Here is a 24,742-nt window from a genome sequence, read left to right on the forward strand (position 1 = left end):
TTAAACTGATAGTTCGGTAATTTTCACATCTGTCAACACCTGCTTTCTGTGGGATTGGAATTATTATATTCTTCTTGAAGTCTGAGGGTATTTCGCCTGTGTCATACAGCTTGCTCACCAGATGGTAGAGTTTTGTCAGGATTGGCTCTCCCAAGGCTGTCAGTAGTTCTAATGGAATATTGTCTACTCCAGGGGCCTTGTTTTGACTTAGGTCTGTCAGCGCTCTGTGAAACTCTTCACACAGTATCATATCTCCCATTTCATCTTCATCTACATCCTCTTCCATTTCCATAATACTGTCCTCAAGTACATCGCCTTTGTATAAACCCTCTATATACTCCTTCCACCTTTCTGCTTTCCCTTCCTTGCTTAGAACTGGGTTTCCATCTGAGCTCTTGATATTCATGCAACTGGTTATCCTTTCTCCAAAGGTCTTTTTAATTTTCCTGTAGGCAGTATCTATCTTATCACTATTGAGATAAGCCTCTACATCCTTACATTTGTCCTCTAGCCATCCCTGCTTAGCCATTTTGCACTTCCTGTCGATCTTATTTTTGAGACGTTTGTATTCCTTTTTGCCTGCTTCATTTAATGCATTTTTATATTTTCTCCTTTCATCAATTAAATTCAATATTTCTTCTGTTACCCAAGGGTTTCTACTAGCCCCTGTCTTTTTACCTATTTGATCCTCTGCTGCCTTCACTATATCATTCCTCAAAGCTACCCATTCTTCTTCTACTGTATTTCTTTCCCTCATTCCTGTCAATTGTTCCCTTATGCTCTCTCTGAAACTCTGTACAACCTCTGGTTCTTTCAGTTTATCCAGGTCCCATCTCCTTGAATTCCCACCTTTTTGCAGTTTCTTCAGTTTTACTCTACAGTTCATAACCAAAAGATTGTGGTCAGAGTCCACATCTGCCCCTGGAAATGTCTTACAATTTAAAACCTGGTTCCTAAATCTCTGTCTTACCATTATATAATCTATCTGATACCTTTTAGTATCTCCAGGGTTCTTCCATGTATACAATCTTCTTTCATGATTCTTGAACCAAGTGTTAGCTATGATTAAGTTATACTCTGCGCAAAATTCTACCAGGTGGCTTCCTCAATCATTTCTTAGTCCCAATCCATATTCACCTACTATGTTTCCTTCTCTCCCTTTTCCTACTCTCGAATTCCAGTCACCCATGACTATTAAATTTTTGTCTCCCTTCACTACTTGTATAATTTCTTTTATCTCATCATACATTTCATCAATTTCTTTGTCATCTGCAGAGCTAGTGGGCATATAAACTTGTACTACTGTAGTAGGCGTGGGCTTCGTTTCTGTCTTGGCCACAATAATGTGTTTACTATGCTGTTTGTAGTAGCTTACCCGCACTCCTATTTTCTTATTCATTATTAAACCTACTCTAGCATTACCCGTATTTGATTTTGTATTTATAACCCTATATTCACCTGACCAAAAGTCTTGTTCCTCCTGCCACCCAACTTCACTAATTCCCACTATATCTAACTTTAACCTATCCATTTCACTTTTTAAATTTTCTAACCTACCTGCCCGATTAAGGGATCTGACATTCCACGCTCCGATCCATAGAACGCCAGTTTTCTCTCTCCTGATAATGACGTCCTCTTGAGTAGTCCCCGCCCGGAGATCCGAATGGGGGACTATTTTACCTCCGGAATATTTTACCCAAGAGGATGCCATCATCGTTTAACCATATGGTAAAGCTGCATGCCCTCGGGAAAAATTACGGCTGTAGTTTCCCCTTGCTTTCAGCCGTTCACAGTACCAGAACAGCAAGGCCATTTTGGTTAGTGTTACAAGGCCAGATCAGTCAATCATCCAGACTGTTGCCCCTGCAACTACTGAAAAGGCTGCTGCCCCTCTTCAGGAACCACACATTTGTGTGGCCTCTCAACAGATACCCCTCCGTTGTGGTTGTGCCTACGGTACGGCTATCTGGAACGTTGAGGCACGCAAGCCTCCCCAGTCCCCAGCAACATCCATGGTTTGAGGGGGGAGGGGGGTGGGGGGACAGATACGTAGCCTGGCCATAATTTTATGCTGTAAACTGCAGATTAAAACTGTAGAAAGTTGGGATATTGAAAAGATGGGGCCTGGATGAATCCAAAGTATATATCCTCACAATCATAGGTGCTGAAACTACACATTGTTTGATGTTTAATTTACAGGAATTACAATTAAAACTTAACTCATTAATTTGACTGAATACATCTTCTTAACAATTTCTTCTGCTGCAAGATTTAGGCCGAATTATTTGTTTAAATCATGAAATTAACAAATATCATTACGCAGACAATACTTTTGACAAAACTGTTAATTACTTTGGGATTAATTCAGGGCCAGTTTTGCTAACATGTTTTCAAAGAGAGCCAAATAGATACTTTAAGAATACTATTACTTGTTCCTCCAAATGTTTATAATTATTACAGAATTTATATTTGTTTGTAAGTCGAGAATAGAATTTAAGTTATGATACAATTACTGATTTCTCCCTGTAATGAAAGATACTAACTAGGAATAGTCAAAATAAATTAGAAAATCAATTATATACATAAAACTAGGCATGAAATCAGATGTGGTATTATAAACTGAGAGCCAACCTTTCTCTTTTATGGAAATGCAGATAATATTCACATATGTTAATGGTAATTACTTAAAATTGAAAAAAAAGAATCCTAAGGAGGCAGATGGCAAAACAAGAGGGGCATTAAAATTACCCCAGCTTGCTTCATCACAAACTGACACTGCTTGCGTTAACTACACAAATTAATGTGGGACATATGGCAACATATCTGTTAGGACAGTGTGGTGAATTTTGGTGCTAACGGCCTATGGCAGCAGATGACTGATGCAAGCCCCTTTGCTAACAGAGTGATGTCACCTGCAGTGTCTCTCCTGGAGTCGTGACCAGACCAGCAGTCCCTAGAGTGGAAAATTGCAGCCTGTTCATATGCCTTGATAACATAATTAGCAATGTACAAAGAGACTCCATACAATGTGATGTAATAGAATTAGGAATATCAGATCATGCAAGGCCATGGCTTCAAATAGAAAAGTCAGCCTTCAGTTCTACAGAGAGAGAAGTGACATACAGAATTTTAGGTGAATCCAATGTAAACAAAATGATAAACCAGTTAAAAGAAAAGGATTGGACTCATGTAATGGATAACAAGAAAACGATTAATAAATGTTTTTCCATTTTCCTAACAGAGATCAAGCATATAGTAGAAATGACATGCCCCTTGGTAACCAAAAGGTACCAGAGTAATATTACTCATAAGCAACAAAATACTAACAAGTGGTACACCCCACAACTTAACAAACTCAGAATACTACTGATGATTATGAAAGACAAATCTCATAACAGTGATAGGGATAAGGAAAATTACACTAAAATGAGAATCCTTTACAGATTAGAAATAAAAAATGCTAAGTGCTGTGCAAATGATGAATATATTTTAAATTCTAAAAAAAAATGTAAACCTACCTGGACTGTCATTAAAAGGGAAATTAATAATACCAATAAAGAAAGGAGTATCCCTATTGACTGCAATATTCTCAATGAATATTTTGTAAATAGCGTCACTACCCCACCTGTCAATTCTGCCTCTGATGCAGAAGCATTACTCACTTGTGCAAAACAGACAAGAAGTGAGAAGTTCACTTGGACACGAATCACATTAAATGGTATTCATAAGTCAATAAACAAATTAAGTAATTCCAAAACAGAAGACTATTATGGACTCAGTAATCTCATAAAATGTATAGCAAAAGAAATTAAAATGCCACTTCTCTCACTGTCAAACAGAGTACTTGATGAAGGAATATTCCCCAACTGTCTTAAGCTCACAGTTACATTGCCTGTGCATAAATAAGGTAAAAGAAACCTCCCAAATAACTAGAGAGCCATTTCAATAGTACCAATCATATCCAAGTTAGTAGAAAATTGTGTGCATAAGCAGATATACAGGTATTTTGAAACCAACAAAATTTTAAATGAACAACAGTTTGGCTTCAGGTCACACCTATCAACTGTAAAAGCAGTAGAAGCTTTGGTGAGCAATGTTTATGAAGGGTATGAAAAAAGGATATCAATGTCTGGAACACTTATTGACCTAAGTAAAGCATTTGACTCGGTGTCACATGACATTCTCATCAAAAAGTTAAAATACTATGGCATTGAGAAATAGGCGTTAGTCATTTGTTGGGTGCACATTAGAGATGGGCAAAACTGTTCTTTTCAGAAATCGGATCAGAACTGTTCACTCCCTGAAATGAACTAGGTCTTTTTCATGACTCACCACTCATTCACAATAGAAAATAAATGGAAGGCACATTGCCCTTTAAACTTGGTTTATTCCAGTACTGTACCTGTATTTTGATCTTATTTGATCCTATTTTGAAGTAACACAGATAATGAGTAAGAATTTTGTATTGTTTATTGAAATTTCCATGATATGAAAAAGTTTTTGATTATCGATTTATTTTGCACTATCATGGTTTTTTGGGTGATCGGAAAATGTTGTAACTTGAGATTTACATTAACAATGTATTTGGCTATAATGTATTAAAATTTCATTAACCTCATACAAATACATCCGAAGCCATATATTTTTAAAGTGAACATTTCCTTCCGAAGACGCCCAAAATCGCAAAATCCGTACTACAATTATAAAAAATATATAAATTTGACTGTAAGACCAAAGTCCTGCATATAGCCTTACGCAGAATAAAACAAGGAAAATATTGGTGTATCACATTTTGCAATACGTTTATTGGTTCGCTCGTAATTACAAGTGTAAATTCGAGTGTCCATAATAAAAAATGCTATAGTAAGAGGAGTCGTCAGGAACTCATCTGATCAGTTTAAACAAATAAAAATAAAATAAAAACAAATGATGTATACATAACATAATTATGTAATATACATAGCGGTATTACTACGAAGAACAATATCCAGTAGAGACGAACTCCGATGCAGAGGCGCTGAGTCAAGCTGGTCAAGCTGTGAGCTGTATTGCTGCGTGAGCTAAGACCGCAGAGACCAGAGTGACAGCTGAGTTGCTTTGCTCAACGCTCTGGCTAGAGTTGAGAACGGTGGGGTGAGCGTTGAGCGGGCGAGTTCCGAGGGTGGGGGGAGCGGTGAATGGCCACCAGTCACCCGCTCCGAGACAAATCGTCCGTTCTCATGTGAGCAGGTTGTTGCAAGTAATTCTTATGTTCTCCACTAGGAGGCTCTCTGTCCTGTTGCTCGCATCAACTGCCCAGAGGGCAGGACGTGCCACTGAAACGATCGCCGACGGAGTGCGATGCTAAGTTAAGGTGCGCCAGACACTGCATGCGGCAGAGGAAGCACAGAGACGGCACGGTATATGTGAAACACAAAATCCAATGGGGCACTGCACAATGCAGGCAGCCAAGGTAGAAGCAGGAGAGAGGCCGGCGCTGGCTGTGTTGTGTGGCGTGTAGTGTGCTCTGACCAGTAGAGGCCCCGCTGATATGCTCCGTCACTCTCTCTCTCTCTCTCTCTCTCTCTGCTGTGGGAAACGTTTGGAGCTACCGTTCTCATTTTCTGAATCACTGATTGTTCACTCCTTTGAAAGGTTCAACTCTATGAATCAGTTCAGGAGCGGATCCCCCATCTCTAGTGCACATTTAAGTAAACATAATGTTGAAGGTCTTAGTTGTGATGGTGTATTCACACAAGAAAGTACTTTTGAAGAACTCCACTTTGTGATCCAGTTTTTACTTTCGGAAAGTGTACAACTGACAGAAATGTTCTCTTGGGATAACGTGTCACCAAATTGTGGTAGGAGAGCACATGTATAAAAAGATATTGAACATTGAAAGCTGTCAGAGCTAGTGGCTCCTGCTTCTGACAGAAGGGTTGAAGGGAAAGGAAGACTGGTGAAGGAAAAGGACTGGTTAAGTTGAGAACTTGGGGAGAATTCAAAAAAGTTCCCTGGAACCCCAGATTGAGAGAGTTACTGGATGAGATGAGAAGAAAAGATTCGTTGTTGTAGGGGACTGCACCAATTGAGACTTGAAGACCTGCAAACCTAAACATGGAAGATAGGGTAATACAAAAGACCGAGATTGCTGATTAAAAATCATCCACAAGTTAATAAGAGTTGAAGACTGAGTGCATTTTATGTGGTAAAGGTGGGGGGCATGGGAGGGGTGTTGGAGGGGGAGGAGATTAGACAGGTCAGAAAATAAAAGGTACAGAAAGCTGAATGGTAGTAGGTGATGGAATAGTTACTGATAAGAAATGCTGAGATGGAAGAAATTCACGTAAATTAAGGTGAGGTAGTTGGTGAGAACCAAGGACATGCAATGCCAGTTCGCACTTGTGTTGTTCTGAGAATCTGGTATCTGGATGATGGATCCAGATGGAGCTTGTGGTGAAACAGGCACTGTATCATGACAGTCATGTTGTAGAATATGTTCTTTAACAGCATATTCTGTTTGCCAGTATAATCTACCTCTGCAGCTACATTCTGTATGAGGCTATGATGAGGTGCATGATAGAGGGTACGTACCATTGCACCAGTTATTAAGGTTTCTTCGATTTCCATTCACATGTAGAGCATTGGAAGAATGATTATCTGAATGTCTTTGTTCATGCAGTAATTATTCTGATCTTATACTCATGATCCCTATGTGACTGATATGTAGGGGGTTGAGGTATATTTCTATAGTAATCATTGAAAGCTGGTTCTTGAAATTTTGTTAACAGACTTTCTTGGGCTAGTTTATGTCTGTCTTCAAGGACTGCCAGTTCAGTTTCTTCAATATCTCTGTGACACTTTCTCAAGGATCAAACAAACTTGTGATCATTTGTGCTGCACTTCTCTCTATACGTTCAATATCCCCTGTTAGTCATAAATGGTATAGGCCTCATACAAAGTCTTCCACCTGATTTACCCACAACTGAACCTATGTGATCATACTATTTCATATCGCTACAAAGTGTTACACCCAGGAATTTGGCTGATTCCAACAGTGGCTCATTGATGTTATAGTCCTAGGATACTACATTTTTTCATTTTATGAAGTGCAAAATTTTACATTTCTGAACATTTAAAGGAAGTTGCCAATCTCTGAATCAGTTTGAAATACAATCAAGATCTGATTGAATATTTATGCAGCTCCTTTCAATTAGTACCTCATTACACTGCAGCATCTGCAAAAAGCCTGATTTTATTATTAATCTTGTCTGCAAGATCATTAATATACGACATGAATAGCAAGGGTCTCAACACATCTCCCTGGGGAGTTACTTCTACATCTGACAATAACTCTACATCTGAGATATGCTGCATCCTCCCTACCAAAAAGTCCAAATTTCACTTGATACCCCCATACAATCATACTTCTGACAAAAGTCATAGGTGTGATACTGAGTCAAATGCTTTTTGGAAATCAAGATATGCAGCACCTACCTCATTGCCTTGATCCAAAGCTTTCAGTATGTCATTTAAGAAAAGTGGAAGTTGGGTTTCACATGATCGAAGTTTTAGAAATCCATGCTGGTTGGTATTGAGGAGGTAATTCTGTTCAAGATACCTCATTATGTTTGAGCTCAGATTATGTTATAAGATTCTACAATAAGTTGATGTCAAAGTTATTGGATGGTTGTTTTGTAGATCACTTTACTGGTCTTCTTGTAGGCAGATGTGATGCACTTTTTTCCAAGAAAGGGGCATGTTTTTTTATTGGAAGGATCTACAATAGATTATAGTTGGAAGGGGGGCTAACTCAGCTGCAAATTCAGTGTAGTATTTGATAGGAATTTCATTGGGCCCTGGAGCTTTGATCAATTTTATCAGTTTCAGCGGTTTCTTGATACTTTAATACTTATCTCATTCATCTTTTCAGTGGCACGAGGATTAAACTGGGCCATTTCTCCTGGGTTTTCCTTTTGTAAATGAATATTTGAAAAATGAAGTTAAGCATTTCAGCGTTTACTTTGCTACACTCATTTTCAGTTCCTGTCTCATTCAATAGGGACTGGATACTAACTTAGGTGCCTTTAACAGCCTTTGCAAATGACCAGAATTTCTTTCGGTTCTATAAAGGTCACTTTACAGTATTCCGCCACAGTACTCATTGAAGGCATCATACGTTGCTCTCTTGACTGCCAAATGCATTTTTATTTATTTATTTATTTATTGTTCCATGGGACCAAATTAAGGACAAGTCTCCATGGTCATGGAACGAGTCAATACATGAAATTATAACACGATAGTAGAAACAGATAAAATGAAATATAAGAAACATATTCAGGCGACAAGTTGTAAGTTCAAATAAAGAAAATCAACAATGTAACACTGGAATTTGCTTAATTTTTCAGCTCTTCCATTCATTCAGCAACTCTCTATCTATAGCCTTATGCTTTGTTTTGCACCTATTATGCAGTAATCTGTTTTCCTAGAAGTTTCTTTACGGTGACTGGATACCATGAAGGTTCCCTCCTGTTATGAACTGTTCTACTGAGTGGTCAACTTTTCTTTCAAACTTGAGCCAGTGTTCCTCTACATGCTTATGTCCTGTGCTGTTTCAGCTTCCTCATTGAGATATGACACTATTGGTTTTTTATTTAGTTTACTTTCTACAACTCAACATGCCTGCTATATATTCTTACTGAACATATATATCATTCTGCTTGTTTTATTTGTTATTTGTCCTTGGTAATCACTGTTTCCTCAACTGTATTGCAGCCACTGATGTAGAAGTTTCAATGTAGGCATCCTCAAAGAGATCAGGTCTGTTTGTTACCATTAGATCCAACATATTTCAATCATGAGTAGGATTTCTAACAATCTGTTCTAGGTAGTTTTCAGAGAAGGCTACGCCCACTCATCCTAAAAGACAGCTTCATGGTAGTCATGCCAATGAAAAATGCTGAACAGTATTTTGATAATAGCTTGTATGTGACTTGCGTTGTTTCACAGATGGCTCTCTCTTTGGTAGCGTATGTATTGCTAGTTACAGGGTGTGACATTTGCCTGCTTTATTTCTTCATTGATGGTCCTCTGTATTGACGTACTGTGTTGTGATACTGGCTGAAAAAATAGGGGGTGGAAGTGCAGTACCGATTGCTGTAAATGGTGTAGCTGACAGGGGCACAGTTGCATTTCACAGTTCTTTACTTTCACTTTTCACAATCCCCCCCACCCCCGCCCCACCCCCCGCTATATTACACAGTTATATGGCCAGTGCACTATTGTTTAACTTTCGATAAGCCTCATTAATAGGTTTCAGGCAAGCATCCACATACTGCTACAATAGTTTACTGTTGAACATCTATGAGCAGTAAAAACCTAACCACACAGTTCACAGTCTTTCAGATAAATTTAAACAGACAATGTCATTGTTTTAACACATGGCCTGTTGGTGTAACACTTATTTAATGGTTAAGTAGATGCATTGTTGTTGATCTAACCAATACAGGTTACTCATCTGAAACTCGGCCATGGACTGACTGACTCTTGACCAAAAACTGGGCATTTATACACCGGCACAATAATAGGCACTGAAACTAAACTTTGAATAGAGAGAAATAGATCCTTGAAGTATACCACTAGTTGTTTCTACAAATGTTTATAATTAGTACAGAATTTATATTTGTTTATAAGTCAACAATAGACTTTAAGTTATGAAACTATTACTGATTTCACCCTATAACAAAAGATACTAACTAGGAATAATCAAAATAAATTAGAAAATAAATTACATACATAAAACTAAGCACAAAATTAGATCTGGTAGTATATTTCTTAAAACTGAGCTCCAACCTTTAATGGCAATTAGTCAGACATGGAGAAATGAATTTTAAGGAGTCAGATTGTTAAACAAGAGGGGAAGTAAGAATATCCCATTTTGCTTCTTCACAAGAGCTGGCATAAGTGATGGCAAAAGGACACACATGGTAAGTCTTACAGCAGGAAGAGACGCAGGGGCATGAGCCATAGAGTAGCTAAATGGGTGCAGAATGCCTATAGGTTCTGATAAGGATATTGCGAAGATAGGGAGGGTGATGAAAATCTATTTTAGGTGTGGTGGGCAAAATGTCAGACAGACTGGACCTCATTTCAGGGCATGATTTTAGATAGTCGTAACCTTATTGAAGTAGTTGATTAATACAGTCAGGGCCTGGATAATACTAAGTGACAGGAGATGTAATCCTAAGTTGTTTTTTGAAGGGATGAGCAGTACCGAGACTGTATGTGTTAGTCTGGGAAATATGCTTTTGAACTAGGCTAGAGGGGTAATTGTTTCCAGCAGAGGCTGAGGTGAGAATGGTGGTGTATTGCTGTAGAGACTGCAGCTGATCAAATACGTTACCATTCATCACAAAGAATGGAGATTTCACATTTTCACCAAGTTCAAACCATTCCAGTAGTGAAGATGTTGCATTTTTGGACAGAATTTTAACCTATTGTGAAACCTGGAAAAATAATCTTGAGCTGTAGCCCAACCATCAAAGCTTACTGTGGAAACATCCTGAATTGTGTATTGTTAAGTAATTCAGAACAGAACTATCTCTGATAAGGTGATGTTAACCACCTTTAGGAGTGCCCATGGTTTGATTTCTGTGATTATTGGAGGAACAATGCACTATCAACAGACTATACACCTCAACTGATAAGTAAGTCAAGCCTGAACTGAGAAAGTGATGTCTGGGATAGCAGAGGTAAGGTGTACTACTTGTGTATTGTTAAGTAATTCAGAACAGAACTATCTCTGATAAGGTGATGTTAACCACCTTTTGGAGTGCCCATGGTTTTGATTTCTGTGATTATTGGAGGAACAATGCACTATCAACAGACTATACACCTCAACTGATAAGTAAGTCAAGCCTGAACTGAGAAAGTGATGTCTGGGATAGCAGACGTAAGGTGTACTACTTCTTTGTGACAGTGCTCAACCTCATATGTCACAATGAGCTATTGAAAAAGTGGGTTAAATGTCCTACTTCATCCTCCTTATAATCCTGATCTTGCTTCTTTTAATTTTTATCTGTCTGATCCAATGAAAGAAACTGTGTGTGGCATCAAGTTCAACAGCAACAAAGACATAAAGAAACTACAGGGTGTCCAGAAAAGGACTCCCTGATTTCAAAATTAAATATCTCAAAAACAAAGATCGATAGAGGAATGCAGTAAATGGTATGTTTATTGTGAAAGCTGAAAGAAGTTTATACAGCAGTCTGAAATAATAGTTACAAAAGCTGCTAACAGATGGCGCTGTAATCGCCATACCTAATGCCTAGTATAAATAGTGATCCGAAGCCCAGAGCGATCAGTTCCACTATTGAAACATGAAAGGAGGTTAGCGTACCGAAGGAAGAGATTAAAACCATGTACTCCATTCAACAACACGTTTTTCTGGTGCTAGAGTACCACAGGTTAGAAGAGAGTCCTACAGCTACAAGGCAAAGTTTTCAAGCACAATTTAATGTTCCAAAAGGACCCGATGCGAAAACCATTCGCACGCTCTATGCAAAATTTCAACGAACAGGCAGCGTAACTGATGATCTAGTGGGGCATGTTGGCCGCAAGCAAACTGCAGTTACGCCTGAAAATATCGCCACAGTTTCTGGAATTATTCAGTGAAATCTAATGTCATCCATCCATAGAATTGCATCTGAGACTGGTTTGAAGTGTTCCAGCACACAGAAAATACTGAGAAAGAGCCTACACATGTTTCCATTCAAAATTCAAACTTATCAGGCCATACCCGTATGAGCTGTGCAACAAAGGGTTGCCTTTGCTAATCAGATGCTCACAATGATTCATAGTGAAGGATTTGATGTTGGCTGCATCTGGCTTACAGATGAAGCACACTTCCACCTGAATGGATACGTGAATAAGCAGAACTGGCGACTTTGGGGTTCCGAAAAGCCATATCGGTGTGAAGCGAAACCCCTGCATTCTCCTAAAGTTACTGTGTGGGCTGCAGTATGCAGCAGAGGCATTATTGGTCATTTTTTCATTCAAGAAATGGTCACTGGTGCACGTTATGTTGCAATTTTGGAACAATTTGTCGCCACGCAGCAAGCGTTAGAGGATCGACCAGGTACTGAATGGTTTATGCAAGATGGAGCCCGACCACATCGGACCGAACAAGTGTTTCGCTTTCTTGAGGAATACTTTGGGAATCGAGTCATTGCTTTGGAATATCCCAAATTTACTGGTGCAGGCATGGATTGGCCTCCATATTCGCCAGATTTGACTCCCTGTGACTTTTTTTGTGGGGCACAGTGAAAGACATGATCTACCTGAAGCGTCCCGCCATGCTGGACGAGCTCGAATCGGCGATCTCTGTGGCACATTTCGGTTGAGACACTACGAAATGTGATGGCGAATTTCATTCTTCATTTGCGCCACCTCTGTAGTGCCAATGGTGAACATTTTGAAAACATTGTGATGTGATTGTTTGCAAAGATTGTTTTCATACGATTATTTCACTTAAGTATGCTGATATGAGCTGTGCAGCGTACAGCACCATCTGTTAGCAGCTTTTGTAACTATTATTTCAAACTGCTGTATAAACTTCTTACAGCTTTCACAATAAACATACCGTTTATTGCATTCCTCTATCGATCTTTGTTTTCAAGATATTTAATTTTGAAATCAGGGAGTCCTTTTCTGGACACCCTGTAGTATGAAACAGGCTGTGAGATTGAGGTAAATAATTATTTGCAGAGGGGATAAGAAGAGTTGTAAGAATGTGGAACAAGTTCATAGAAGTTGATGGGACTTATGTGGGAAAATAGACCAAAAACATTCCATTTAATAAACTATTTGTGTTGTGCAGCTATTTGTCTGTTTAATTATTGAATGGTCTTCATAATGCCATTATCAGAAAAACTCTCCATTAAATAAAACTGAAAATACAATAATGCTGAAATATTGCATTTGTTCCAGGTTACTGAATTACTGGTTGCTGCTGGAGCTGATTTAACAGCAAGTGATAAAGATGGTCAGAGACTCATACATCGAGCATCTCTAGCTGGGAGCACTACTGGCATCGACAATCTTATAGATATTTGGCCTTCAACATGGGACTGTGACCACATTGGGAACACTATTCTACACTTTGCAACCAGATGTGGCCAAAATAGACTTAAGTGTATAGAGCACATTGTGATGCGGAAGCTGGTGTCTGTAGATGAGAGAAATGTGGAAGGACAGACACCACTTGCAACACTTTTGCAGCACAGTTCACTCTGGGACTCTGCACAGCGTGAAGTAGAGATCTTGCTGGCAGCAGGAGCAAATCCAACTGCTAAGGACAACAAAGGGAATACACCTTTACACATTGCATCCAGTGTTGGCAATGTGAAGGTATGATCAGGGCTTATCCAGCCTATCTCATTGTTTTTAGTATTTTCAAAATTTTCTTTGATACAATTTACTAAAAGAAACTTAATACTAGGACAGAAAAATATCCTTAGTAACATTCTTCCCCTATTTCCTAAGCTTTACTGAAACTGTCCTGCTAACCTTTTCGGATTAACACTCACGGGACACAAAGTGATTGAAGTATTCATCTGGAAACAATCCTGTAGGCTGTCTGTAAGTCTTTTTTCCATGATATCTTTTCTTCCCAAAGTGCTATTTGTACAAAATATGCAGGTATGCAATAGAACTTCTGTTAAGTTTAGGAAGGAGAAATCAGGAACTGGCAGAATTTAAGCTGTGCATGTGGGTCATGAGTCATGCCTCAGTACTTCAGTTGATAAGTGCATTTCCCACAAAAGGGAAGGTTCCCATTTTGAGTCCCAGTCCAGCACACAGTTTTAATCTACCAGGAAGTTTCAAAATTCACACACTTCACTGCTGCGTGAAAGATTTGTTCTGGAAACTTTTCCATAGATTGTGACTGGAACATTTCTCCACAGTATTCTTTCTTACAGGACTGCCAGTTACACAGGGGACCTTCTGTGAAATTTGCAAAGTAGAGGAGAGGTGATGGCAGAACTGAAGCCATGAAGGTGGGTCTACTGCAATGCCCCTATAGCACAATCGGTACGAATGTTGCCTGTAAAATTCAAGATTCCCAATATGTGTCCCAGTTTGACACACAGCTGTAATCTACCTGAAGGTTACAAAGTAATTCATGGGTGTACAGCCAGATTTTGGTGTTCAGTGGGCACAATGTTTCAGCAAACCACCACATTTCTATTATCAGGATTTCTGCCAGTTATGTTGTTGATATACGTTTAATGGCTAACCAAATAAGCCACTATACAGCAGTCCTTAGGAAAAAAAAAAAAAAAAAAACATGTTTATATGTTTTAGTTCTTTGGTGAGACTCTCCATAAGTGAGACAGTATGAGTCTTACATAAAGATGTTTTGATCACCTCATTCCACTGCATTGGGTCATGGCAGTAGTCTGTGTGCAGGTACAAGATGATATTTATCTGGTGGGTTGTGAAGACAGGGAAGATTGCTGTTGTGTGGCCTTCGCATGTTTCTATCAGCTGTTCCTGAAAGTGTGAGAAAGTTCCAACACATTTTTCACTCTCAAAAATGTTTCAATAGAGAATCCTTCAAATATCAGGAAAAAGAATGTATGTGATGCAAGAAGTAATGTGTCCCTTACAATTGCTGTTGCCATCAGAGAAGAGAATGTGCATTTTTAGTCAGCACCTTATTTGCTGTAGACGATTTTGAGCATCATTCAAAGGTGTGTCAAGTGTTTCTCTAATCTATTTTGTTTCTTACTTTTAGAAAAATTGTATCACACTCTTGCACTCTTGCAGGTAGTTGTTTCAAAAGATGGGTATATTTGCTACCTCCTCCCAGTATATTTTTTCCTTGCTGACGTTTGTCTGTAATAACTTTTCTCTGTATGAAGACTTGACTACAACACAACAACCAAAAACAGCCTCCACACTGAACTGAAAAGTCTAAATCTCATTCAAAAAAGGTTTATTTCTCCAGCATTAAATTGTTTAATGCTCCTCCACTGCACATCAAATCCCATCATAAGCAACTGCCAAAATTCAAACAAAAGTCTGAAAAAGTACCTAATGAAGAACTATTTTTATACAATTGACAAATTTTTGAGAGAAAATGAATAACACTACTAAACTTATAATTATTTTACAAATACTTATTTTGAGTACTATAGTAGGCATTCAGAAATTTGAGTTTTGGTATTCATGTATTTATTTATTGCTTGTAATACTTTGCTTAACTTTGCTTCCTGCATATATTACTGAGTGTACCACAACTTTTTGCCAATTAGGTATATGTTGTTAACTTGACATTTTATTTACATTGTATTTATTAAGTTGTATTTAAACTATGGACAATTTGACACATTCCACATCCTCATGATTCACTTGCTATGTGGATTTAAGGGAACAAAAAATAAGTAAATAAAATTAAGGTTTTTTTTTTTGGGGTGGGGTGGGGGGGGGAGGGGGGGCACCATTGATATTTTTCATATTTTGACTGCTTGTTTATGTAGTTCTGTGATTTATTCTTTGGCACTGTCCAGGAAGTCAGTAATGTTTTTGGCTCTTATTAACTCAACAAACCATAAAAAAGTGTTGTACTGTCTTAAATCAGTATCAACAACCTGTACTAATAATATCATTAATGATCTGACAAAATTTTGTGTGAAAACTCATCACACATCAGTGCTTTCTGGTAAGTCTTTTAGTTTCCTTCCTTTTCCTTCATTCTTTTATTCTTTAACTAAATCAGGAGGAGAGGAAAATGATCTACAACTTCTATAATAATTTTAGATCAAGTGTACATAAATGTCACTTGAACAGACAATACTAATTGTGGCTAACTAATGTTGGAACAAAAGCTAACTGTAATATGTTTTTTCAAATGCAGCTAATTGCCTGTTGCACACCAAAATATTGCCGTGGATTGTTTTGTCACCGATAACGTAGGAAGAAACTGAAAAGCCGTGGAATGGAAGACTTTAATGTTTCCCAAGAACTCAGGTGCACGAGACAAAGTGATGAAGAAGGCATAACCATGAGCACCAGTTCCACTGAGAATTTAGGGGCTTCCTAAGTTTTATGAAGAGAGGGTACCATTACACACCATTGGCCAAAACATTGGAGTTCCAATGTACTTACTAAGTTACTGAAGGACATGCTTAGCATTTACAATGCTCAAGCCCAAATCAAATTTGCAAATCTTTGGATTTTGTATACTGCCTCAGCTACTTTAGGCTAAAGAATTGTGACACTCTTGTTAACTCCGATGTCGTGTTTCATTTCATCGAAGTTGCTTTAATGGTATCCTTGAAATGCATTGGTAAGAAGTTTGTCTTGCTGACCTTGTTTCTGTAGTTCTGTTGTTTGCTCTTTGGCATTGTCCAGTGCATCAGTAATTACTTCCTTACTGTTATTAACTCAACAAACTACAAAAAGGCTTTGGGTTAACTCAAACCTAAGAAAGAAAGACAGCACAGCACAGTTTCTACAATCATCTTGTAGACACCTGTTTTAGGAGTTTGATATTCTAACTGCTGCTTCCCATTCTATTTATTCCCTCATGAGCTCCACAGTAAATAATTCATTACAGTTCAAGAGGAACATGTGTGCGTAATTGCAATACCGGAAGGAAAAATGACATTCATTGCTCCATGTTCACATTATCTTTAGCATGAAAAGGGGTGCACAATGCTGCAGCTAAAATTTTTGAATACTTATCTGGGGACATAAAATGTCTAACAGACAGCAAAGTGGAACTTGAAAATAAAATGAGAAAGTTTCTCCATAACAACTCCTTCTATTCCACAGAAGAATTTCTATTATTATAATGTGTGAAAGATGGTGGATAGGAATAACTCACTCACATCTGTATGTCTCTTTTGTACTTACAAATTAATTTGCAATGTGAATGTAAAATAACTTGTTCCACATCATTATGATTTATCATGAAAAATGAGACATTGAACATGGAACTAACTAATTACCCTCTAACAAGTCTGTCTTCACATTAACAGGGCATTGATATTCTGCTTCGACAGTTCATTGAATATGTACAAGGAGAAAGTTATTCTCATCTTATTGGGAACTGACTTGTTTCTTCTGTTACATCCTGTGATACCTTCGTACTATGCTCATACTGAAGAAAGAGCATATACAAATTCTTGGGCCACAGAACATGATGACACATGCCAACTTGCACTTGTGCACAATCTGGTGCATTCAATGAAGGGTGAACAAAACATTGTTACATAAGACCTATACTGTAGCAGATAGAAAGAGTCTCACTCCAGAACTAGAGCATATAAAAATGCTTTTGTTTAAATTTTTGATGTAATAAAAGTGTGATAACCTAAAAGTTACACAGTGGATTTTTGTCTGAATTTTCATAGCAAAATTAATGATGAGAAATATACAAATGGATGTCCTAACAATTCAATATCTCTTGTGTTACCCAAGAGTTTCTACCAGTCCTCATCTTTTTACCTACTTGATCCTCTGCTGCCTTCACTCTTTCATCTTTCAAAGCTATCCATTCTTCTTCCACTCTATACCTTTCCATTGTTTTTGTCAGTTGTTCCCTAATACCTTCTCTGAAACTCTCTAGAACCTCTAGTTCTTTCAGTATATCCAGGTCCCGGCTCCTTAAATTCCTACCTTTCTGCAGTTTCTTCAGTTTTAACCTACAGTTCATAACCAGTAAATTGTGGTCAGAGTCCACATCTATGCATGGAAATGTCTTACAGTTTGAAACCTGGTTCCTAAATCTCTATCTCTGGTATCTCCAGGTCTCTCCCACATATACAACCTTCTTTGATGATTCTTAAACCAAGTGATTAATTGCAATCTGTGCAAAATTCTACCAGGTGTCTTCCTCTTTCATTTTGAACCCCCAGCCCCTATTCACCTACTACATTTCTTTCTCTTTCATTTCCTACTATCAAATTCGAGTCCTACATGACTATTAAATTTTCGCCTCTCTTAACTATCTGAAGAATTTGTTTTTATCTCATTGTACATTTCTTCAATTTCTTCATCATCTGCGGAGCTAGTTGGCATATAAACTTGTACTACTGTGGTAGGTGTGTGTTTCGAGTCCATATTAGCTAGAATAATGCATTCACTATGCTGTTCATAGTAGCTTATCCACATTCCTATTTTTTATTCATTATTAAACCTACTTCTGCATTATCCCTATTTTGTACTTATAACCTTGTATTCACCTGACCAGAAGCCTTGTTCTGCCTGCCACCAAACTTCATTAATTCCTACCGTATCTAACTTTAACCTAGCCATTTCCCTTTTTAAATTTTCTAACCCAGCTGCCTGATTAAGGGATCTGACATTCGATGCTCTGATCCGTAGAACGCCAGTTTTGTTTTTCCTGATAATGATGTCCTCCTGAGTAGTCCCCGCTCAGAGATCTCTGAATGGGGGACTATTTTACCTTTGGAATATTGTACCCAAGAGGTTGCCGTCATCATTTAACCATACAGTAAAGCTGCATACCCTCTTGAGAAATTATGGCTGTAGTTTCCCCTTGCTTTCAGCCATTTGCTCTAGCAGCACACCAGTGCTGTTTTAGTTGATGCTACAAGGCCAGTTCAGTCAATCATGTAGACTGTTGCCCCTGAAACTACTGGAAAGGCTGCTACCCCTATTGGGGAACCACACATTTGTCTGGCCTCTCCACTGATACCCTTCCATTGTGATCTGACCTACTGGCTATCTGCATCACTGAGGCATGGAAGCTTCCCCATAAACAGCAAGGTCCATGGTTGATGGGGGGGGGGGGGGGGAGATAAGGATGAAACCCATGTTGGAGGATATTAAGGAAGTCAAGAAGATTGACAATCAATCTGTGCATAAGTTTCACAAGAATTTTTTAAAAGATAGTTATATATAAAAACAAAGATGAGGTGACTTACTGAACAAAAGTGCTGGCAGGTCGATGGACACACAAACAAACACAAACATACACACAAAATTCAAGCTTTCGCAACAAACTGTTGCCTCATCAGGAAAGAGGGAAGGAGAGGGGAAGACGAAAGGAAGTGGGTTTTAAGGGAGAGGGTAAGGAGTCATTCCAATCCCGGGAGCGGAAAGACTTACCTTAGGGGGAAAAAAGGACAGGTATACACTCGCACACACGCACATATCCATCCACACATACAGACACAAGCAGACATATTTAAAGACAAAGAGTTTGGGCAGAGATGTCAGTCGGGGCAGAATCTATACAGAAATACAACAAAAATCTTTTGTCCTGGGACACAAAACTAAGAAAATATAAAACAGTGAAATGCCTAAGGAATTGTATGACGCAGAAACGCTTAAACTAACAAGAGTTAGAGATCTTGAAGGGTTGGAAAAAGTTGAGAGAAGCATAATAAGGGAGATACTTGGACCTAAAAAATAATAATGGTGAATATAGATTAAGATAAAAAAACAGAGCTCTATTTGAAAATGGAATAGCTAACTGATCTGATGAGGTAAATAAGACTAACGTTTTATGGACACATATACTGCATGGAAAATAACAGATCAACCAATCAGATATCCAACTTGCTGAACAGCTACAAATCCAAATTCACATGGTTTGCTGAAATTGAAAAAAAAAATGAAAAGCATTGGAATTTGAATGGTCACAATAGAGAAAAGAATAATTTTTAGAAAAGCAAGACAGAAGGCAGGATTTCAGGAAAGAAAGTAGTCTGAAAATGGAAGGAAGTGGACCTAGGAAGAATAGAAATGACACTCTCGAAGGATGAGCTGAGTTGATTTATATACTCTCAAAGGATGGAGGAAGTTGATTTATAAAAAAACAGTCTGCAAATGGAAGGAAGTGGGTGCAGGGAGAAAAGGAGCAACACTCTCAAAGGAAGTTGATTTATTGTACCCTCCAAAGGGGTTATTCAAATAAATAAATAAATAAATAAAGTAATAATAAAATCTTGTAGATTGTATGTGATCTAAAATGCTACTGCTTTCACTGAGAATTATTTTTTGGCTCTTGTGTACAGCTCATTTCAGATACTGAACAACAGATCAAATTATTCATATTACCAATACTTTATCTAGATAGTGTATTAAGAATAGTCTACAAATATTTGTTGAACAGTATTAGCATTGTGTTATAGTACACTTGGACATTCAAAAATAAAATTAAACATGTAAAAAGTTAGAATGCTCTTGAGAGACACTGTCAATATAATTAAATGATCTATTAACTTTAAAATCATGATGAATTTGCATGTGAAAGTATGGCATCACAATATAAAAACTCAGAAATTTTAAAGTATGGCCTTTTCAGGTAATGGAGCTCTTGATCAAGGCTGGAATAGACTTTACTCTGAAGGACATCGCAGGTAAAACATCCTTTGACTGGACACCCAGTGCAGAAGGTATGGACCATCCACCACATCTAGCAAACCAGAAAAAAGTGGAAATGATTAATGGAAAGAACAATGAAGGTCAAACACCATTAATGCTTGCAGCAGGCAGGGATATAGCCAGCTTACTCCTCAGGGAAGGAGCAAGTATTAGTGTGGAAGATCACAATGGGAGGACACCTTTGCGAGCAGCTATTGACCGTGGCAGTCATCGTGTAAGTTTCAACTGCATTAGTTTTTGCTACAAAAATAAAGTATGGTTATTAATAAAATGATTTGTATCTTTTTTTCGGTGTGGCTGTCATTATGAGAACAAAAATGAGAACAAAATATTTGAGTCTGCTGGTCCATTTTGCTTTAATGGAAATTATGATCAAATTATGAGACTGACAATCAAATAACTAATACAGTCAATGACAATTGTTGGTTGTGATTTGGTCAATAAACTAGGGATCATAAACATATTGAAGATATGACAAAAGGAAGGTGGAGCTTAAAGTTCTTTGAGCTTAATTAAAAGCAGCATGGTCATTAGCATACAGATAGAGGGAAATGAAGGAATAAGGTATCATTTGGTATGAGTACAATGTAGGTATTCTATGGCAGGATGCAAACAATTTAATGAATAAAGACAACTTACTGTGTAGAGCATATGCAGAGTCATTAGTGGGTCTATAGAGGGAAGCTGAACATTGTATCCAAACTTGCATTATTTTTCAGAGCATGTGGGTGCGCAAGCGCGCGCGGGTGCGCGCGCTCTCACACACACACACACACACACACACACACACACACACACACACACACAGACAGAGACAGACAGAGAGAGAGAGAGAGATAGAGAGAGAGAGAGAGAGAGAGAGAGAGAGAGAGAGAGAGAGGTGTTATTCTGGTGCTGGTGTCCAGTGATGCCAGAGGGCACACTTCATTTCTGTGTATGTAGGTGGATTGCTCTGAAGAAAACAAGTTTGAGTTATATTGTTAAAGTTCCTGTTTGTGTGAACTATACAGCTCAGTGCCTCCACTATGCAATGAGATGTTGTGTTTTTTCTTATCAATATTTATTTTATAAGAACACAAACTAGAAGAACTTTACTTTTGTGAGTATAATAATAATAATAATAATAATTTTGAGTATAATAATAATAATAATAATAAACTACATCGGCTACACCACTGCAATTTCATAACCACTTCTACAACCCTCTAGATCACATAACATCAACAGATACGAAGAAAGTAAATTGGAAAGAGAAAACACTACATGGCAAGCACCCATATCATCTAACACAGCCACACATCGATCAAGACGCATCCAACACATGGCTAAGAAAAGGCAATATATACAGTGAGATGGAAGGATTCATGATTGCAATACAGGATCAAACAATAAACACCAGATATTACAGCAAGCATATTATTAAAGATCCCAATACCACAACAGATAAATGCAGACTTTGCAAACAACAAATAGAAACAGTAGATCACATCAAAAGTGGATGTACAATGCTAGCAAATACAGAATACCCCAGAAGACATGACAATGTAGCAAAAATAATACACCAACAGCTTGCCTTACAACATAAACTTATAAAACAACATGTTCCCACACACAAGTATGCACCACAAAATGTACTGGAGAATGATGAATACAAATTATACTGGAACAGAACCATTATAACAGATAAAACAACACCACATAACAAACCTGACATCATACTCACCAATAAAAAGAAGAAATTAACACAACTAATCGAAATATCCATACCCAATACAACAAATATACAAAAGAAAACAGGAGAAAAAATTGAAAAATACATCCAACTGGCTGAGGAAGTCAAGGACATGTGGCATCAGGATAAAGTTGACATTATATCAATTATACTATCAACAACAGGAGTCATACCACACAATATCCACCAGTACATCAAAGCAATACAGCTACATCCAAACTTATATATACAACTACAGAAATCCGTAATTATTGATACATGTTCAATCACCCGAAAGTTCCTAAATGCAATATAACATATACCGTACAGTTAAAAGGAAGTCACGCTTGATCAAGGTCCGGGTCTGAGAAAGGAAAGAAGATAATAATAATAATAATAATAACCCCGTGGAGGCCCGGGAAAAGAATAGGTGTCCGGTATGTTCTGCCACTCGTAAAAGGCGACGAAAAGAACAAACTACTAATAGGGCTAACCCCCCTTTCAGTGTGATTACTTGGTTCAGGACAGAACTAAAGAAGCCTCGGACAAGCGCCGTCATGGTCGGGGACGACACTTGAACCCTATGCCCGCCCACAATGGTAATGACACTGCTAGCCAACTGGAAAATGATTTAAATCCAAATAGAGGTGTTTTGCAGGATATGCTTCCTGCAACCACCCTAGAAGGAAAACAAAGACAGAGGATGAGATGGTCAGATGAAGTTAATCGACACCTCATGTTCTGTTATTACCAAGCAACAAACCTAGGAACCAACTCAACTGGATACAGATCACAAGTATACGCAACATTTATTACCAGATAGCCAGAATTAAAATTTTTAACAGAACAACGACTAGCTGATCAGATCCATGTAATAATCAAAAATAACAGGATACCTCAGTCAGAATTAGAAAACATCAAACAACAAGTACAACAAATACTGGAACAAAATAATATGCAATCAGAAGAAGAAGAAAATACAGTAATGGACTCAAACATCCCAGAGCAAACAAACAAAGACCAACACGCATCAATTAAACAATCAGAGGAAAACGAAATCTTAAGACAGCCACCAGAACAAGCACAAATAGAACACGAAGTAACACACATGTTAGATATAGAAGAGAAATTTCAGCTGACATATATAGAATACAAAGACACAAATACAGACATTAGACCATTCTTGCATAGACCGCCAAATAACCCACAAGTCGAAACAACAATAAAAACTGTCAACACAATCATACACAACAAAATAAATGAAAACACAACTATGGAAGATTTACAACTTCTGGTTTATATAGGAGCACTCACTACACTAAATATACACACCAGGCAGAGATTAGAACCAACCAACACAAAGAAGAAACCCACGAAACCAGCATGGCAACACAGGCTACAGATCAGAATAGAAAAACTGAGAAAAGACATCGGACAGCTAACACAATTTATAAGAAATGAAATGTCAGAAAAAAAAAAACGAAAAAGGTTAGGTAAAATCTCACAACAAGAAGCGATAGAGCAATTAGCTGAAAAGAAGCAGAAATTACAAGCATTGGCCAAATGACTTAGAAGATACAAAAAAGGTGAAAATAGAAGGAAACAAAACCAAACATTCAACACAAACCAAAAGAAATTTTACCAGACAATAGATAACACACACATTAAAATAGACAATCCACCAAGCATAACAGACATGGAACACTTCTGGAGCAACATATGGTCAAACCCGGTACAACATAACAGGCATGCACGGTGGATACAAGCAGAAACAGACACATACAAGATGATACCGCAGATGCCTGAAGTGATAATTTTGCAACATGAAGTCACCCAAGCAATTAATTCTACTCACAATTGGAAAGCCCCTGGAAAAGATAAAATACCAAATTTCTGGCTAAAGAAGTTCACCTCAGCACGTTCACATCTAACTAAATTATTTAACAATATAATAGAGGGAAACAGTGTGGATGGATATGTGTGTGTGTGTGTGTGTGTGTGTGTGTGTGTGTGTGTGTGTGTGTGTGTGTGTGTGTGTGTGAGAGTGTATACCCGTCCTTTTTTCCCCCTAAGGTAAGTCTTTCCGCTCCCATGATTGGAATGACTCCTTACCCTCTCCCTTAAAACCCAATTCCTTTCATCTTTCCCTCTCCTTCCCTCTTTCCTGATGAGGCAACAGTTTGTTGCGAAAGCTTGAATTTTGTGTGTATGTATGTGTCTGTGTTTCTATCGACCTGCCAGCGCTTTCGTATGGTAAGTCACATCATCTTTGTTTTTAAAATATTTAACAGTTACATTGCAGATCCATACACATTCCCTGATACACTTACACATGGAATAACTTATATGAAACCTAAAGATCAAGCAGACACAGCAAACCCAGCTAAATATTGTCCCATAACATGCCTACCAACAATATACAAAATATTAACTTCAGTCATTACACAGAAATTAATAAAATTATAAATGAAGAACAAAAAGGCTGTTGCAAAGGAGCACGAGGATGTAAAGAGCAACTGATAACAGATGCAGAGGTGACATATCAAGCTAAAACTAAACAAAGGTCACTACACTATGCATACATTGATTACCAAAAAGCTTTTGATAGTGTACCCCACTCATCCCCCCCCC

General features: G+C 38.0%; 1 protein-coding gene across 1 annotated transcript in view; it reads left to right on the top strand.

Moving 5' to 3' along the window:
* Positions 1–24,742, top strand: part of LOC126419408 (serine/threonine-protein phosphatase 6 regulatory ankyrin repeat subunit C-like) — a 372,581-nt gene that overhangs the window by 286,480 nt on the left and 61,359 nt on the right. Inside the window, exons 15-16 of the mRNA XM_050086600.1 lie at positions 12,967–13,386; positions 20,321–20,614. Of these exons, the coding sequence (XP_049942557.1) occupies positions 12,967–13,386; positions 20,321–20,614 (714 nt within the window). The remainder of the gene's footprint in view (positions 1–12,966; positions 13,387–20,320; positions 20,615–24,742) is intronic.

Source organism: Schistocerca serialis, chromosome 1, assembly GCF_023864345.2.
Source record: "Schistocerca serialis cubense isolate TAMUIC-IGC-003099 chromosome 1, iqSchSeri2.2, whole genome shotgun sequence".
In the NCBI taxonomy this organism is placed as follows: Eukaryota; Metazoa; Arthropoda; class Insecta; order Orthoptera; family Acrididae; genus Schistocerca; species Schistocerca serialis.